The sequence below is a fragment of the Salmo salar genome, chromosome 02, assembly GCF_965601325.2.
Source record: "Salmo salar chromosome 02, fSalSal1, whole genome shotgun sequence".
Classification (NCBI taxonomy): domain Eukaryota; kingdom Metazoa; phylum Chordata; class Actinopteri; order Salmoniformes; family Salmonidae; genus Salmo; species Salmo salar.
The window spans coordinates 17,015,903-17,036,502 of record NC_138292.1 but is presented as its reverse complement, the minus strand read 5'-3'; the positions used below and the strand labels follow the sequence as shown (position 1 = coordinate 17,036,502).

The 20,600-nt window shown below is 44.6% G+C and overlaps 1 protein-coding gene across 1 annotated transcript; it reads left to right on the top strand.

Moving 5' to 3' along the window:
* The first annotated feature begins 17,087 nt into the window (after positions 1 to 17,087).
* msmp2 (microseminoprotein, prostate associated 2) lies at positions 17,088 to 18,647 on the top strand. The gene is made up of 4 exons (XM_014152190.3): positions 17,088 to 17,259; positions 17,518 to 17,641; positions 17,711 to 17,819; positions 17,944 to 18,647. The coding sequence occupies exons 2-4, from the start codon at positions 17,521 to 17,523 to the stop codon at positions 18,152 to 18,154; spliced, it is 441 nt and encodes a 146-aa protein (XP_014007665.1). The 5' UTR covers positions 17,088 to 17,259; positions 17,518 to 17,520; the 3' UTR covers positions 18,155 to 18,647.
* The last annotated feature ends 1,953 nt before the right edge of the window (positions 18,648 to 20,600 follow it).

The following is a 20,600-nucleotide window of genomic DNA, read 5'->3' as shown; positions in this document are numbered from 1 at the left end:
AGATTCCTCCCTCATTCTACCCCTGAAGGTGTGGGTTCATACCACCCAGAGAAATGTTGCTCTGCTCTCATTGAGCCCTTCACACATCAAGAGGGATGACCCTTGACCTGCATTCAGTGTGAGATACACAGACACAAGGCAAAATCTCACCAGATGACATCACAAGCCACCATGGGGTTCCATTGACAACCAGAGGTCACCTTGATGACTAAGGTCAACATGACGACTAGGTTCACCTTGACAACCAAGGGTCACCTTGACAACCAGGGCTCCTTGATGACATGGGGTGGTTGAAAATAAAGAAAAAGGCTGTAAGGAGAAAACACAGGTTATTTATAGCTTGTCTACAGTACATCCATCCACAGTAGGCCCACCACAGGGCCACTGCTGGAGGGAGCAACAATCAATCCAAACAACTTTCCTATCTACTAAACTCACAAAGATAGTCCACCTATAAGGCTGTATGTGACATTCTAGCCATAGTTACAGTGACGTTATAGCCATAGTTACAGCTAAGAACACATATTCAAACATGGAGTTAATTGACTTTAGTCTATGACCATATTGGTGTGTCAGTGTGTGAACTCACAGCTGGATGAAAGTCTGATGTATTGATCCAGCTAATGCAGGGAGGAAGGGCCCTAGGCCACAGCAATCAATACACTCCTAATTATGTATGGGTGTGTGTGGAGCCCCCCAAATCTACAGGGGTGTATATATACCCCGTCCCACAGGGAACTCACACAAACTCCTACACACAGACCACAACCACGCCACACACTGACACACAGCTACACACCACACAGCTACACACACACACACACGTGTTCTCAAATACCCCAGCACTTTCAAAGACATAGACTTGTACTTACATACTTTACGGAAACTTCACAAACCTACGCACCCACATGCTGAGACCTAACACCTTTGTAACTAGAGTAGAACTGTGAATGGGACATGCATTGAACGGCTGTTGCTCTTCATGTCAACAACACAGAACAGGGGCAATGGATATGACACACACATACACTGGACCAAGATAAAGAGGACTACGCTATTGGGACATAGAAAACATTGTAAGTATAAGACTCTCTCTCTCTCTCTCTCTCTCGCTCTGTAGGAGTGTTGGATCAGTTGGTTACCTGTCTTTCATCTGTTTCGTCTGTCCCTCCAAACCCCACCTTCACTCCCTCCCCACAAAGGGCTCTTCCCTCTGCTCTGTTACTTTGCTGTAGGTGGAACTCTGGATATCATTCATGTCTGGTCCTCTCCCTATGAAACTAAATAACATGTTAAATGTGCACTTACATCAAATGTCTTAAACCCGTTTATACCACCGTTTTTAAATTTTTTATAAATTGTTCATGTTAATGTCCAAATTCACCTTTTCCTGATGTTTCGTTTTTCATCATCTCTCTAACGCTTAACACTGGCACACAAATGATCTGTCCTAAAAACCCACCCATATCTGTGTCCTTTCAGACAGAAGACAGGATGGCTGCATGGGGTCCTGTTTGGCCAGGGGCTGTGTGATATGTTTGATATTCGGTTGTTCTCCTGCGTAATCAAGTCAACTAAATATCAGACATATTCCTACAGAGCCTGGCACACATCTACAGACCCTGGATACTAACAGGCCAGTCGAGTCAGATAATCATGGTTTGTATTGTTTGTAAATCATTTAAAAAATGCTTTATTCATGAGCTATTATTTTACTTTATTCTAAAGAGTTATCCAGTTTTTGAATAGACGAGCATGGACGACTATATTGTAAATTAAAATGATACAAACATTTCTATTTTATATCTCTTAACATTATTAAAATAACCAATTGACAACATTCAGGCAATGTAATGTAGTATTAGGCTGTATAGAAGCCTGCTTAGATTTAGTATATATATATATATATATATATATATAGTCTTTGCTATTGCATTTACTTTGAATAAAGACAGTTAAACCTGGAAAAGACTGATTGTAAAATGTTGCCACAGTGTTTCAAGAGATAAGATCCGTGTCTGCTGTGTATACAGAAAACATTGAACAAATGAGAACTGAGGAGGTGTGAGGGTTAATGTCGTTTGACGTCAGAGTATGTGTGTAGGGAATCCATCATCTCTTTCGTAATATTTGCACCTCCAGTTTGGCAGCTGCCAACAGAATCCGCCCACAAAACAAACAACCATTTACAGTTCACTACGGTTTGTCCATCAACAAATGCAAATGTACCTTTTTATGGGCAGTACAGCGAATTGTATCTGGTTGTCAGGTCACTGAGGGTACAGTTGACTTTTACTATCTGCAATAGTTTATTTAACTATTATATAGATATCAGGCGCAGATATACCAAATCCGCTGTGGATATCTAAATTGGGACTGATGCACTTACACAAAGATTGTGTTATCCGATGTGCACGAATCAAGAGTGAACAGTAGGCTAATTATAATGGCACCTTAGTACAGTTATGAGCCATGGCCATAGCAGCCCATCTCAGTCCCACAGATAGGAAGTGGTCCATGGTCATAGCAGCCCATCTCAGTCCCACAGATAGGAAGTGGTCCATGGTCATAGCAGCCCATCTCAGTCCCACAGATAGGAAGTGGTCCAGTGCCATAGCAGCCCATCTCAGTCCCACAGATAGGAAGTGGTCCATGGCCATAGCAGCCCATCCCAGTCCCACAAATAGGAAGTGGTCCATGGTCATAGCAGCCCATCTCAGTCCCACAGATAGGAAGTGGTCCAGTGCCATAGCAGCCCATCCCAGTCCCACAGATAGGAAGTGGTCCAGTGCCATAGCAGCCCATCCCAGTCCCACAAATAGGAAGTGGTCCATGGTCATAGCAGCCCATCCCAGTCCCACAGATAGGAAGTGGTCCATGGTCATAGCAGCCCATCCCAGTCCCACAGATAAGAAGTGGTCCATGGCCATAGCAGCCCATCCCAGTCCCACAAATAGGAAGTGGTCCATGGTCATAGCAGCCCATCCCAGTCCCACAAATAGGAAGTGGTCCATGGTCATAGCAGCCCATCCCAGTCCCACAAATAGGAAGTGGTCCATGGTCATAGCAGCCCATCCCAGTCCCACAAATAGGAAGTGGTCCATGGTCATAGCAGCCCATCCCAGTCCCACAGATAGGAAGTGGTCCATGGTCATAGCAGCCCATCCCAGTCCCACAGATAGGAAGTGGTCCATGGTCATAGCAGCCCATCCCAGTCCCACAGATAGGAAGTGGTCCATGGCCATAGCAGCCCATCCCAGTCCCACAGATAGGAAGTGGTCCAGTGCCATAGCAGCCCATCCCAGTCCCACAGATAGGAAGTGGTCCATGGCCATAGCAGCCCATCCCAGTCCCACAAATAGGAAGTGGTCCAGTGCCATAGCAGCCCATCCCAGTCCCACAGATAGGAAGTGGTCCATGGCCATAGCAGCCCATCCCAGTCCCACAAATAGGAAGTGGTCCATGGCCATAGCAGCCCATCCCAGTCCCACAGGAAGTGGTCCATGGTCATAGCAGCCCATCCCAGTCCCACAGATAGGAAGTGGTCCATGGCCATAGCAGCCCATCCCAGTCCCACAGGAAGTGGTCCAAACTGTGGAGGGGGCTGATGTTGCCTCTACATTTAAGAGGATGCACGGGGATTGGCCTTCCAAAAACTCCACATCAAATTATCAAACCTCACGGAGACAGAAAAACTGAGATATTTTCCTCTCTCATTGTCTCATTTTCCCTCCCTCCCTCCCTCCCTCCCTCCCTCCCTCCCTCCCCTCCCTCCCTAGCTGTCTTCTTCTCTCACTCTTTCTTCCTCTCTTCCCCCTTGCCCGCTCTGTTGTTCTCTTTTTCTCCCACACCCTCTCTCCCTCTTCTCTCCCTTACTCACCCCTCTCTGAATCCATGTCGCTCAACAGTATTACCTATGCAGAGATATTGCGAGAAGTCTATTTTTATATTTCAATTATCATATATTTGACTTAGTTTGGGAATGAGAGACTTTCCACATTAAGAGTTTGTGCTAGTCGCTAAGCAACGGCTAATGTGATTAAGGATAATGTAATGAGTAATATCATCATGTGTGTGATGTATACATGCAGTGGTGGAAAAAATACCCAATTGTCATACTTGAGTAAAAGTAAAGATACCTTAATAGAAAATGACAAGTAAAAGTGAAAGTCACCTGGTAAAGTACTACTTGAGTAAAAATAAACAATTATTTAGTTTCAAATATACTTAAGTATCAAAAGTAAATTTAATTGCAAAAATATACTTAACTATCAAAAGTAAAAGCATGAATAATTTCAAATTGCTTATAATAAGCAAACGGCACAATTTAGTTTTTTTTTATTTACGGATAGCAAGGGGCACACTCCAACACTTGAGATATAAACGAAGCATGTGTTTAGTGAGTCCGCCAGATAACCAGGGAGGTCCTCTGGATAAGTGCGTGATTGAACCATTATTCTGTCCTGCTAAGCATTCAAAATGTACATTTTTCTTTTTGGTGTCTGGATAAACGTATGGAGTAAAAAGTACATCATTTTTTAAAGAAATGTAGTTAAGTAAAAGTTGTCAAAAATATAAATAATAAAGTACAGATACCCCCCCAAAATGTATTATTTTTATTTATACATTTATTTTTTAGGAGGTAGATCAGCTTTAATATTGCAGATAGAATGTAGCTTCCATCAATGTAATTGTCTGCATCACTTCCAATCCCCCATATATTTTTTTGCAAATATATATACACATATAAACTCAGCAAAAAAAGAAACGTCCCTTTTGTAGGACCCTGTCATTCAAAGATAATTCGTAAAAATCCAAATAACTTCACAGATCTTCATTGTAAAGGGTTTAAACACTGTTTTTCATGCTTGTTCAATGAACCATAAACAATTAATGAACATGCACCAGTGGAACGGTCGTTAAGACACTAGCAGTTTACAGACGGTAGGCAATTAAGGTCACAGTTATGAAAACTTAGGACACTAAAGAGGCCTTTCTACTGACTCTGAAAAACACCAAAAGAAAGAGGCCCAGGGTCCCTGTTCTTCTGCGTGAACGTGCCGTAGGCATGCTGCAAGGAGGCAGGACTGCAGATGTCCGTACTGTGAGATGCCTAAGACAGCGCAACAGGGAGACAGGACGGACAGCTCATCGTCCTCGCAGTGGCAGACCACGTGTAACAACACCTGCACAAGATCGGTACATCCGAACATCACACCTGTGGGACAGGTACAGGATGGCAACAACAACTGCCCAGGTTACACCAGGAATGCACAATCCCTCCATCAGTGTTCAGACTGTCCGCAATAGGCTGAGAGAGGCTGGACTGAGGGCTTGTAGGTCTGTTGTAAGGCAGGTCCTCACCAGACATCCCTGGCAACAACATCGCCTATGGGCACAAACCCACCGTCGCTGGACCAGACAGGACTGGCAAAAAATGCTCTTCACTGACGAGTCGCGGTTTTGTCTCACCAGGGGTGATGGTCGGATTCGCATTTATCGTCGAAGGAATGAGCATTACAACGAGGCCTGTAATCTGGAGCGGGATCAATTTGGATGCGGAGGGTCCGTCATGGTATGGGGCGGTGTGTCACAGCATCATCGGACTGACCTTGTTGCCATTGCAGGCAATCTCAATGCTCATCCTGACTTGACCCTCCAGCATGACAATGCCACCAGTCATACTGCTCGTTCTGTGCATGATTTTCTGCAAGACAGGAATGTTAGTGTTCTGCTATGGCCAGCGAAGAGCCCGTAACTCAATCCCATTGAGCACGTCTGGGACCTGTTGGATCTGAGGGTGCGGGCTAGGGCCATTCCCCCCGGAAAGGTCCGGGATCTTGCAGGTGCCTTGGTGGAAGAATGGGGTAACATCTCACAGCAAGAACTGGCAAACCTGGTGCAGTCCATGAGGAGGAGATGCACTGCAGTACTTATTGCAGCTGGTGGGCACACCAGATACTGACTGTTACTTTTGATTTTGACCCCTCTTTGTTTAGGGACACATTCAATTTCTGTTAGTCACATCTGTGGAACTTGTTCAGTTTATGTCTCAGTTGTTGAATCTTATGTTCATACAAATATTTACACATGTTAAGTTTGCTGAATATAAACGCAGTTGACAGTGAGAGGACTTTCTTTTTTTGCTGCGTTTACATACATACACATACACACTGTACATACATAGATACATACATATACACACACATAAATATATACATACATAGATACATATACATACATATCTTTATATATATATATATATTTATATATATATATACATATCTTTATATACTGCTCAAAAAAATAAAGGGAACACTTAAACAACACATCCTAGATCTGAATGAAAGAAATAATCTTACTAAATACTTTTTTCTTTACATAGTTGAATGTGCTGACAACAAAATCACACAAAAATAATCAATGGAAATCCAATGTATCAACCCATAGAGGTCTGGATTTGGAGTCACACTCAAAATTAAAGTGGAAAACCACACTACAGGCTGATCCAACTTTGATGTAATGTCCTTAAAACAAGTCAAAATGAGGCTCAGTAGTGTGTGTGGCCTCCACGTGCCTGTATGACCTCCCTACAACGCCTGGGCATGCTCCTGATGAGGTGGCGGATGGTCTCCTGAGGGATCTCCTCCCAGACCTGGACTAAAGCATCTGCCAACTCCTGGACAGTCTGTGGTGCAACGTGGCGTTGGTGGATGGAGCGAGACATGATGTCCCAGATGTGCTCAATTGGATTCAGGTCTGGGGAACGGGCGGGCCAGTCCATAGCATCAATGCCTTCCTCTTGCAGGAACTGCTGACACACTCCAGCCACATGAGGTCTAGCATTGTCTTGCATTAGGAGGAACCCAGGGCCAACCGCACCAGCATATGGTCTCACAAGGGGTCTGAGGATCTCATCTCGGTACCTAATGGCAGTCAGGCTACCTCTGGCGAGCACATGGAGGGCTGTGCGGCCCCCCAAAGAAATGCCACCCCACACCATGACTGACCCAACGCCAAACCGGTCATGCTGGAGGATGTTGCAGGCAGCAGAACGTTCTCCACGGCGTCTCCAGACTCTGTCACGTCTGTCACGTGCTGTGTGAACCTGCTTTCATCTGTGAAGAGCACAGGGCGCCAGTGGCGAATTTGCCAATCTTGATGTTCTCTGGCAAATGCCAAACGTCCTGCACGGTGTTGGGCTGTAAGCACAACCCCCACCTGTGGACGTCGGGCCCTCATTCCACCCTCATGGTGTCTGTTTCTGACCATTTGAGCAGACACATGCACATTTGTGGCCTGCTGGAGGTAATTTTGCAGGGCTCTGGCAGTGCTTCTCCTGCTCCTCCTTGCACAAAGGCAGAGGTAGCGGTCCTGCTGCTGGATTGTTGCCCTCCTATGGCCTCCTCCACGTCTCCTGATGTACTGGCCTGTCTCCTGGTAGCGCCTCCATGCTCTGGACACTACGCTGACAGACACAGCAAACCTTCTTGCCACAGCTCGCATTGATGTGCCATCCTGGATGAGCTGCACTACCTGAGCCACTTGTGTGGGTTGTAGACTCCGTCTCATGCTACCACTAGAGTGAAAGCACCGCCAGCATTCAAAAGTGACCAAAACATCAACCAGGAAGCATAGGAACTGAGAAGTGGTCTGTGGTCCCCACCTGCAGAACCACTCCTTTATTGGGGGTGTCTTGCTAATTGCCTATAATTTCCACCTGTTGTCTATTCCATTTGCACAACAGCATGTGAAATTTATTGTCAATCAGTGTTGCTTCCTAAGTGGACAGTTTGATTTCACAGAAGTGTGATTGACTTGGAGTTACATTGTGTTGTTTAAGTGTTCCCTTTATTTTTTTTAGCAGTATATATATATATATATATATATATATATATATACACACACATATATACATACATACACACATACATATATACATATATACATACATACATACATACATATATATACATACATACATATATATATATATATATATATATATATATATATTTTTTTTTTCCTTTATTACTTTCTAACCCTACCACCCCTCCCCTAATTGGAGTAAACTAGTGAACAACAACACTTAGGCTTCTACTTCCAGCTTATACATACTATATACATTTTATGGCACAGTCTATTTTACAATAGTTATATTTTGTTTGTTTTTACTCCTGTCCTTCCGCTAACCTCAACCTCTCCATCTGTTTCTTTCACAAAATTTCTGAACCAATATATGTTTTACGGACACAGTATGATTTACATTAGTTATCTTCTTGTTATTAGTTGATATTATTCCCAACCTTCAGCTCCATTCAACCCCGCCCATCTATCTCTTGACACCATCCATATTGGATTTCTGTTTGCCATATATTTTTCAAGTGTGCTGTGATGTTTCACCAAAGCTCTGAACCTTTCTATTCTCATAATTTCCACAGATTGTAAATTAAAGTTTTTGCTAAAAGTATTATTATATTATGGATTGATTGACTATGACTTTTCAGATCACCCAGTAGTGCTATCTGCAGAGTTAGCTGGAAGTAAATGTTGCAATTCTTCAGCCATTCCTGGACATGTGACCAAAAACAAGCTACACATGGACAGCACCAAAACAAATGATCTAATGATTCTGTCTCTTCACAGCTAAATCTGCAGAGCTGGGAAGGTTGTATCCCCCATATATTGGTTGCAAGAATTTTGTATAATAAGTTAAAATGAAAAATTCTAAGTTTTGAATCCAGCGTCGTTTTGCTTATCAGTTCATAAACCATGTGCCATGGAATCGCTACGTCGAAAATTTCTTCCCAACTATTTTGCAATCTATATGGCACAGCTGTCATTTTTTTGGTCCTTAAATGAAACGGGTATACTTTTTTATTTATGACCATTTTTTTTAACCAATTATGGTATTTAATGCCGGGCCGACAGACAAGTTCCTTACCTTTTCCCTTTCCACTTTCCTCTTCCATTTTTGCGGTAATTGTGCAATTAGTTGGTTATAATTTTGGGTAGAGCAGACATTTCCATATATTTCTGTTAGCTGCATGTGTGACATAACTCCACCAGTCCTATTTATGATATCATTTGCAAGGATTAGGATTTTTTTAAATCTATTAGTATATTTGAGTTTAACCACAATATTTGTTGTTCTGTTTTTTCTGGTGGATTAAATTGAAATTGCAACCAACTTTCTATGGCTTGTTTTAAAAATAGCAACATTTGGGAGATCATTTCCTTTTCAAATAACTGAAAGTGCAAGGTTGATATCTGAATAAAGGGGAAAAGGCCATTCTAGAACATAGGGTGTGTCACGCCCTGACCATAGAGAAACGTTTTATTCTCTATGTTGGTTAGGTCGGGGTGTGACTGAGGGTGGGTAACATTTACATTTACATTTAAGTCATTTAGCAGACGCTCTTATCCAGAGCGACTTACAAATTGGTGCATTCACCTTATGATATCCAGTGGAACAACCACTTTACAATAGTGCTTCTAAATCTTTTAGGGGGGGTGGGGGGGGGGGGGGGGGGGGTTAGAAGGATTACTTTATCCTATCCTAGGTATTCCTTAAAGAGGTGGGGTTTCAGGTGTCTCCGGAAGGTGGTGATTGACTCCGCTGTCCTGGCGTCGTGAGGGAGCTTGTTCCACCATTGGGGTGCCAGAGCAGCGAACAGTTTTGACTGGGCTGAGCGGGAACTGTGCTTCCTCAGAGGTAGGGGGGCCAGCAGGCCAGAGGTGGATGAACGCAGTGCCCTTGTTTGGGTGTAGGGTCTGATCAGAGCCTGAAAGTATGGAGGTGCTGTTCCCTTCACAGCTCCGTAGGCAATCACCATGGTCTTGTAGCGGATGCGAGCTTCAACTGGAAGCCAGTGGAGAGAGCGGAGGAGCGGGGTGACGTGAGAGAACTTGGGAAGGTTGAACACCAGACGGGCTGCGGCGTTCTGGATGAGTTGTAGGGGTTTAATGGCACAGGCAGGGAGCCCAGCCAACAGCGAGTTGCAGTAATCCAGACGGGAGATGACAAGTGCCTGGATTAGGACCTGCGCTGCTTCCTGTGTGAGGCAGGGTCGTACTCTGCGAATGTTGTAGAGCATGAACCTACAGGATCGGGTCACCGCCTTGATGTTAGTGGAGAACGACAGGGTGTTGTCCAGGATCACGCCAAGGTTCTTAGCACTCTGGGAGGAGGACACAAGGGAGTTGTCAACCGTGATGGCGAGATCATGGAACGGGCAGTCCTTCCCCGGGAGGAAGAGCAGCTCCGTCTTGCCGAGGTTCAGCTTGAGCTGGTGATCCGTCATCCACACTGATATGTCTGCCAGACATGCAGAGATGCGATTCGCCGCCTGGTTATCAGAAGGGGGAAAGGAGAAGATTAATTGTGTGTCGTCTGCATAGCAATGATAGGAGAGACCATGTGAGGATATGACAGAGCCAAGTGACTTGGTGTATAGCGAGAATAGGAGAGGGCCTAGAACAGAGCCCTGGGGGACACCAGTGGTGAGAGCGCATGGTGCGGAGACAGATTCTCGCCACGCCACCTGGTAGGAGCGACCTGTCAGGTAGGACGCAATCCAAGCGTGGGCCGCGCCGGAGATGCCCAACTCGGAGAGGGTGGAGAGGAGGATCTGATGGTTCACAGTATCAAAGGTAACCTAGGTTGTTTATTTCTATGTTGGCCTGGTATGGTTCCCAATCAGAGGCAGCTGTTTTTTTTCATTGTCTCTGATTGGGGATCATATTTAGGCAGCCATTTCCCCACTGTGTTTTGTGGGATCTTGTTTATGTGTAGTTGCCTGTGAGCACTTCATTTGCGTCACGTTTCGTTCATTCTTTATTGTTTTTGTGCGTTTCATTCAATAAACATGTGGAACCCATATCACGCTGCGCTTTGGTCCATTTCTCCACACGATCGTGACAGAAGATCCCACCAAACCAGGACCAAGCAGCGTGCCCAGGAGGAAAAGGTATCCTGGGCTTGGGAGGAGATCAAGGAGGAGAAGATATCCTGGACATGGGAGGAAATCATGGAGGGACACGAAAGCCTTCCTTGGAAGCAGACACAAGTAGATAAGGGAGGTCAGCGACGACGCCGGGTTTGCGGCCACAACGAAAGCCCAAAAAACAGCCCCAACATTTTTCTGGGGAGGGGGGGGGGGGGGCACATGGGGGTGGTTGGCGGACCCAAGGAGTGAACCAGAGCCAGTCTGGGAGAAGATGGAGAAATTGGAGGAGAGTGAACGGAGGGAGTCAGAGACCATCAGTGAGTTGATGGATTAATTGGAGGAGAGAGAAAGGAGAGAGTTGTTGTGTTGGTGTATGATGCACGACATTCGCCCTAAGGAGCGCGTTATCAGTTTGATGCCACCTGAGTCAGCTCTCCGTACTCGTCCTGAGGTCTATCAGTGTGCTATCAGTCTGGTAAAATCTGTACCGGCTCCACGCACCAGGTCTCCAGTACGCCTCCCCAGCCCTGTGCGTCGTGTACCAGCTCTCCGCACTCGCCTCGAGGAGCGTGTCATCTGTCCGGTACCATGTGTGCCAGCTCCAAGCACAAGGTCTCCAGTGCGCCTCCACAGCCCAGTACGTCCTGTGCCAGCTCCCCGCACTTGCCGTGCGAAGTGTGTCATCGTTCCGGTACAATTTGTGCCGGGCTCTATGCACCAGGTCCCCAGTGTGCCTCCACAGCCCCGGTCCACAGCCCCGGTCCAGAGCTTCCGGCAACGGTCCCCGGTCCAGAGCTTCTGGCGACGATCCCCGGTCCGGAACCTCCTATGACGGTCCACTGTCCGGAACCTCCTACGACGGTCCATGGTCCGGAACCTCCAGCGACGGTCCACGGTCCGGAGCTTCTAGGCAAGGTGTCCAGTCCAGATCCAGGGCAGGAGATTTCCTCCGCACTGGTGTCCAGTCCCGCTCCATGGCTGGAGCCCTCCTTTGCGCCGGTGCCCAGTCCAGACACGGCGTCCAGTCCCGCTCCAAGGCCGGAGCCTTCCTCTGCACCGGTGCCCAGTCCAGGCACGGCGTCCAGGCACGGCGTCCAACCCAGCTCCATGGCCGGAGCCTTCTTCTGCGCCGGTGCCCAGTCCAGGCACGGCATTCAGCCCGGCGCCATGGTCGGATCCGGGGTCTGGGCGGGGGTTACGACCTGCACCGGAGCCGCCACCGACGCTAGATGCCCACCCGGACCCTCCCCTATAGAGTCAGGTTTTGCGGCCGGAGTCCGCACCTTTGGGGGGGTGGGGGGGGGGGGGGAGCGTACTGTCACACCCTGACCATAGAGAGCCTTTTTATTCTCTATGTTGGTTAGGTCGTGGTGTGACTAGGGTGGGTAATCTAGGTTGTTTATTTCTATGTTGGCTTGGTATGGTTCCCAATCAGAGGCAGCTGCTTTTTCATTGTCTCTGATTGGGGATCATATTTAGGCAGCCATTTCCCCACTGTGTTTTGTGGGATCTTGTTTATGTGTAGTTGCCTGTGAGCACTTCATTTGCTTCACGTTTCATTCGTTCTTTATTGTTTTTGTGCGTTTCATTCAATAAACATGTGGAACCCATATCACGCTGCGCTTTGGTCCGTCTCTCCACACAATCGTAACAGGGTGAGACATTCTTATTAATTTCCCAGTGAACCAGTTCTGATTTAAGTATACCTTTTGTATGACTGAAGCCTTCAGTGAGAGGTCTAATACTTTGATATTTAATAATTTCTGTCTTCTGAATTCATATTCATTATATAAATAGGCCCGTTTAATTTTGTCTGGCTTACCCCCCAAAACTACTTAAGTAGTACTTTAAAGAATTTGTACTTAACTGCTTTACACCACTCTCTACATGCTTCTGAGAGCATTAGGAAAAATGTATTGCACATCACAATGATATCAATTTGACTGATTTGGGTAGTAGTGTATACTGGGTGGGTGGGTTTTCTGACGTCAGAGGATATGAATATCTATCAGATGCTGCTTACCCAGGATAGGACAGAATATATCAATATGGTTTCACAGCAGCACCATAGATCTCTATATCTCCTGTGTGTATCACCCACGGTGTGTGTGTGTGTGTGTTGTTTTGTGAGTGTTATCAGGACACCCAAGGTGGTGAATGCAAACAATTTCAAGAAGAAAGAACATTAATGTGTATAAACAATAGATTACTAGATAAACTCTGACACACACACACACACACAAAACAAAACTTTGAAATTGTGTGGATAACATTGCCTATATCTACATAATTAGATGGCTGCATGTTTCTAAGAAATGTAATGACATTCATTATAAAGGTCAGTGAAACATAGTGATGCCATATTCACAAACACATTTTAAAGCAAGAATCCTTAGTTGCTACATCCATTTTAGGACTTAAAGATATACAGTATAGCCATTGATTCTTGAAGAATATAACTTCTAAATGCCTCATGGGCTTAGTTCAACTGTCATACACCATCTTAACCCAAAATAAAGGCTTGTTATACTCCAATGTTTGTAAACAAAGTACATGTAAACAAACACTATACAGCCTCAAAACATGGTTAAAACAATAATATTGATATCATGGATGGTCAGTCCTTGCATACATAGCTCTTGCTTTCAATTTGAAAGTGGTTTCATTTCTCCAGGCCCATCCCTCAGCTTTATACCAAAACACAGGCGGGGTTAGCCGCTTTGTTTTTGTTTCAATTAAGGATTCCAGCTTTAATGACTCATAAGTGATATAACCTCTTGTTATACATAATGACTGATATGCATGAATGTATTAATGTAATTGCATCATAAAGCAATTGTTGGACAATGCAGCCATTAAAAGACTTCCCCGTAATCTAAATTAAAGTGCATCTGCTAAAGAAATATGTTCAGGCAAAGTTGAAGTTGGAAGTTTACATTCACTTCCTGACATTTAATCCGAGTAAAAATTACCTGTCTTAGGTCAGTTAGGATCACCACTTTATTTTAAGAATGTGAAATGTCAGAATAATAGTTGAGAGAATGATTTATTTCAGCTTTTATTTCTTTCATCACATTCCCAGTGGGTCAGAAGTTTACATACACTCAGTTAGTATTTGGTAGCATTGCCTTTAAATTGTTTAACTTGGTTCAAACATTTTGGGTAGCCTTCCACAAGTTTCCCACAATAAGTTGGGTGAATTTTGGCCCATTCCTGCTGACAGAGCTGGTGTAAATGAGTCAGGTTTGTAAGCCTACTTGCTCGCACACGCTTTTTCAGTTCTGCCCATACATTTTCAATAGGATTGAGTTCAGGCCTTTGTGATGGCCACTCCAATACCTTGACTTTGTTGTCCTTAAGCCATTTTGACACAACTTTGGAAGACCCATTTGCGACCAAGCTTTAACTTCCTGACTGATGCCTTGAGATGTTGCTTCAATATATCCAAATAATTTTACTTCCTCATGACGCCATCTATTTTGTGAAGTACACCAGTCCCTCCTGCAGCAAAGCACCCCCACAACATGATGCTGCCTCCCCCGTGCTTCATGGTTGGGATGGTGTTCTTCGGCTTGCAAGCATCCTTTTTCCTCCAAACATAACGATGGTCATTATGGCCAAACAGTTATATTTTTGTTTCAAGAGACCAGAGGACATTTCTCTAAAAAAGTACGATATTTGTCCCCATGTGCAGTTGCAAACCATAGTCTGGCTTTTTTATGGCGGTTTTGGAGCAGTCCAGCACTTCCTTGCTGAGCGGCCTTTCAGGTTATGCCGATATAGGACTTGTTTAACTGTGGATATAGATACTTTTGTACCTGTTTCCTCCAGCATCTTCACAAGGTCCTTTGCTGTTGTTCTGGGATTAATTTGCACTTTCGCACCAAAGTACATTCATCTCTAGGAGACAGAATGCGTCTCCTTCCTGAGCAGTATGACGGCTGCGTGATCCCATGGTGTTTATACTTGCGTACTATTGTTTGTACAGATGAACGTGGTACCTTCAGGCATTTGGAAATTGCTCCCAAGGATGAACCAGACCTGTGGAGGTCTACAATTATTTTCTGAGGTCTTGGCTGATTTCTTTTGATTTTCCCATGATGTCAAGCAAAGAGGCACTGAGTTTGAAGGTAGGCCTTGAAATACATCCACAGGTACACCTCCAATTGACTCAAATTATGCCAATTAGCCTATCAGAAGCTTCTAAAGCCTTGCCATCATTTCCTGGAATGTTCCAAGCTGTTTAAAGGCACAGTCAACTTAGTGTATGTAAACATTTGACCCACTGGAATTATAATACAGTGAATTATAAGTGAAATAATCTGTCTGTAAACAATTGTTGGAAAAATTACTTGTGTCATGCACAAAGTAGATGTCCTAACCGACTTGCCAAAACCATAGTTTGTTAACAATACATTTGTGGAGTGGTTGAAAACGAGTTTTAATGACTCCAACCTAAGTGTATGTAAACTTCTGACTTCAACTGTATATAGCAGAGGAGGCTGGTGGAAGGAGCTATGGGAGTACATCTGGTATACTGAGTGGTCATATAATGTGGTCTTACAACATGGTCCCTCAAATATTGCAGACACTTTCTCTCAATGACTTTCCCTCCCTCATAAACACACAAGGGTGCACACACACACCAAACACACACACATGCACAGAAAGCAAACACTCATCTGCTGTCCCGTGATGGCATAGGTTAATGGTTACTAAACAGCTACATTGATAGAGATCACCAGTGGTTTAACTCTCTGAAGCCACATTATCACCAGTGGTTTAACTCTCTGAAGCCACAATATCACCAGTGGTTTAACTCTCTGAAGCCACAAGATCACCAGTGGTTTAACTCTCTGAAGCCACATGATCACCAGTGGTTTAACTCTCTGAAGCCACATGATCACCAGTGGTTTAACTCTCTGAAGCCACAAGATCACCAGTGGTTTAACTCTCTGAAGCCACAAGATCACCAGTGGTTTAACTCTCTGATGCCACACGATCACCAGTGGTTTAACTCTCTGAGGCCACATGATCACCAGTGGTTTAACTCTCTGAAGCCACATGATCACCAGTGGTTTAACTCTCTGAAGCCACAAGATCACCAGTGGTTTAACTCTCTGAGGCCACATGATCACCAGTGGTTTAACTCTCTGAAGCCACATGATCACCAGTGGTTTAACTCTCTGAAGCCACAAGATCACCAGTGGTTTAACTCTCTGAAGCCACAAGATCACCAGTGGTTTAACTCTCTGATGCCACACGATCACCAGTGGTTTAACTCTCTGAGGCCACATGATCACCAGTGGTTTAACTCTCTGAAGCCACATGATCACCAGTGGTTTAACTCTCTGAAGCCACAAGATCACCAGTTGTTTAACTCTCTGAAGCCACATGATCACCAGTGGTTTAACTCTCTGAAGCCACAAGATCACCAGTGGTTTAACTCTCTGAAGCCACAAGATCACCAGTGGTTTAACTCTCTGAAGCCACAAGATCACCAGTGGTTTAACTCTCTGAAGCCACAAGATCACCAGTGGTTTAACTCTCTGATGCCACACGATCACCAGTGGTTTAACTCTCTGAGGCCACATGATCACCAGTGGTTTAACTCTCTGAAGCCACATGATCACCAGTGGTTTAACTCTCTGAAGCCACAAGATCACCAGTGGTTTAACTCTCTGATGCCACATGATCACCAGTGATTTAACTCTCTGAAGCCACATGATCACCAGTGGTTTAAATCACCAGTGGTTTAACTCTCTGAAGCCACATGTCACATCCAGTTTGGGGGATCCATAAAAATGGTCTCATAACTGCATCCTGTGGCAACTGTTATCTGAGTGAGTCCACAATGTATGCACAGGGACAATATGCACAGGGACAATCACTGCAGGGAAACAAGAGGAGATGACGAAGGCAAGTCATAACAGTGTGTGTGTGTGTGTGTGTGTGTGTGTGTGTGTGTGTGTGTGTGTGTGTGTGTGTGTGTGTGTGTGTCCAAGGCATAGAAAGATAATCATAAAGAGAGAGAGAGAGAGATGGACCTATAGAGTTAGGAGGGGGGGACAGAGCTGATGAGATGGAGGTGCTGTATAAATATCTGAGTCTGAACAGACCACACCACAGTACAAGACTGACACCAAGGGAGACAGGCTGAGGGAGAGGAGGGATAAGGAATACTGGACAGAGAGACAGAAGACATCAGGAGCTGAAGACTTTGTCCAAGAAGAGAGAAAGAAGATAGAGGGGGAGAAAGAGGAGGACATGCGAGAGTTTCACAACAAAGAAACAGAGGGATCTTTGGGGGGTAAGTGAGATGGAAAAATAGAATTAAAGATGGTGAGTGTGGAAAAGAGAGAGAGAGAGAGATTAAGGGAGAGTGAGAGATGAACAGATGGATAATTTGTATAAAATGGAATTAACTGATTTCCTTTCTATAGCCTTAACTCTAAGAGTATACAGTATACCTTTCTTTCATCATAATTGACCATGTTGGTTCTATGCACCACACTAAACCCTATGGACTGACCATTGTCTGACTATTAAGTTGGTTCCTCATCCACAGACAATGATGACAGACCCAGTGAGGATGATGAGGATGATGCTGCTCGCTCTAGTCTTCATCCTGAGTGTCAGTATGCCCTGTTTATCTGTCTACAACAGTGGGGAGTGCTACTTCAATACCAAAGGTGCGTGTATTTGTGTACAGTATGTGTGTGCGTGTGAGTGTATTAACCATGTGTGTATGTGTCTTATAGGAAGCTGTGAGTACATGGGGCAAGTGTATGGAATAGGTGAGAGTTGGATGACCAAGGACTGTTACCAGTGTGTCTGTATGGATCCATTTGGAGTGGGCTGCTGTGATCAGTAAGTGTGACCATCACACTGTAGCCTTTTACATAACAATACCCACCCCAGCATTGACACTGTTTAATTGTATTGACGGTTGATAGAACAAAGTGTGTTATTAATGTCTTTACCTTCCTCACAGTGGATCTCAACCCATGGACTGGTGTGATGTGATCCGCAAGCCAGACTCCTGCAACATCATCGCTGTGATGAAAGCCAATCACAAGCTGCCTTGTCTGTGTGGACCGGGTTGTCTCAGGCTAGGGGCGCGGCAGCCATGGAAATCTGACAGCTGCCCTTTATTTGGATCGGTCCATAATTCTGCCATTCATAAATGGGAAGATGAGAAATGATTAAAACACAGATTGACTGATAGTGTTTCTCACTGTTTCTTACAAACAAATGCAGATAGACTGTTATTAACATAGGCAGTGCTTGACTTGGACTGAAATTGGTTCCGGTAATCATTTTGGGTGCCGGTACTGTTTATATTTAGGTGCAGGAGCTCCAAATACTTTTGAGATAATATTCTATAAAAGGAACAGGAGCCCAAGCAGTAGAACATTTGAGATACTGGTACTCAGCTCCAGTGAGCTCCTGCCCAAGTCAAGGCTTGAACACAGCAAAGAATAAGAATTACTGTAATACAATCCACTCACACAGCCACAGCAGCTAATGGCACAGTGACACCGAAAGATTGGGGGAGGGGTTATAAAGTCAGACTCACTGCATTATTGAATTTCCTTCATACATGTATGTTACATTGGACATGTTTAATCCACAAGACGTTAGTACCTAGGTCCTACATGTACCTGATGTTTAAATAAAAAGATACATTTCAAATGCCTTCTGTTCTTCTTCTGTGCATGTAGAGTGGTGCGTGAGAAAAATCCCTGGGGGAAAAAAGCCATATTACAACCTTTGTTTGCTCTGTAACCTGTTAGTTCACCTGCCTTGCCACCGTGATTTATAGGCCTGAAGGCAGAGACAGTAAGAAGACAGTGATAGAATAAATTCATTCACACCTTTGTTTCATCAGAAAATCAGTGTCACACCCTGATCTGTTTCACCTGTCATTGTGATTGTCTCCACACCCCTCCAAGGTGTCGCCCATCTTCCCCATTATCCCCTGTGTATTTATACCTGTGTTCTCTGTTTGTCTGTTGCCAGTTCGTCTTGTTTGTCAAGTCAACCAGTGTTTTGTCTTAGCTCCTGCTTTTCCCAGTCTCTCTTTTTCTTGCCCTCCTGGTTTTGACCCTTGCCTGTCCCGACTCTGAGCCCGCCTGCCTGACCACTCTGCCTGCCCCTGAGCCTGCCTGCCATCCTGTACCTTTGCCCTTACTCTGGATTACCGACCTCTGCCTGACCTGATCCTGAGCCTGCCTGCCGTCCTGTACCTTTGCCCCACCACTCTGGATTATCGACCCCTGCCTGCCTTGACCTGTCATTTGCCTGCCCCTGTTGCTGTAATAAACATTGTTACTTCAACACAGTCTACATTCTGTATTACCTGAAACATTATACAGAGAGCAACCTCCGTCCGGTGAAGTCCACAAAGCATATTGCATGGAACAAACAGTTACATGACCTACAGCATGGTCAAGCAAGTTAAAGTTTCCGACATTATCGGATTATTAAACTATTGGAAAGTTACCCCAAGTCGCAAAGAAAACAAGAGCTGCCTCCACTATTCCGGCAACATTTCAACATCATCAAATCACCTCTGCTTAGTCTAATACAGTGACAACTAAAAGATACCAAAAACAATTTAGTCCAATCAACGTAAGCTAAATATGATGTGGCTGTCCATGGTTCTGGTTTCTGTGTGTGTGTGTGTGTGTGTGTGTGTGTGTGTGTGTGTGTGTGTGTGTGTGTGTGTGTGTGTGTGTGTGTGTGTGTGTGTATGTGTGTGTGTGTATTCATGCAAGTAGAAAAAACATAATGCCGCAATCCTCTCTTCATGTTGATGAAACGGTCTATGACTCTGTCATACAGTACACGCCTTTATTTTTTGTCGTTCTAGGCTACCTGGCCAAAATGCATGCTCGCTAGCCTAACTTCCTTTCATGGGCAATGTTAGCTAGTTAACATTAGCCTTCTACTTCTAGCTAGCTACATATCGAACTTCCATGCTTTCAGGCCAAGGGCACAATGTATGAATTTATGGCTGGATCAGAATAACCTTCATAATCATTGGCCAGTATGGAGAATTAAGTCAAATCACAGGTCCAAATCCCTATCTCCATCCATGGTGAATTTAGAAAAGGGACAATTTTAGCTAGCTAGCCACCGGAGGACAACAACACAATGAGACGCAACAATTCAAGTTGTTTCTGTCAATAGCCGTGTCTACACTTGACAGTTCATGGAGCTTTTGTATTCCGATAATGGAGTTCTGATCATGGAATTCCAAACAAGTCATGCCTCTTCATTTACATTTAAATGTGTCCACCATGTCCACATTGTGTCTATTCCTGCACTATATTCAAATGCCAGTATGCATTCTACAAATGGTGGAATAGGCTAAATATGATTAAAAAAAGGGTGTGTTCGTCAATTCATTCTGGAGTGCCAGAGTGCGCTCTAGGCTTTCATAAATTCAAAGTATTGGAATTTGTCAAGTGAGCCATTTATAATTTCAGAGCGTGAGCGTTCAGAGCACACACTGGACGCTCTGGCTGAGGAGTAGGGTTGATCTGAGCATTCTGACCTCACAACAGCAGTCAAGCACCCAAGCTAACTGGCTAAAGTTGGCTAGCTACTTCCACACACAAATGATAGAACACCTCACTCTGACCA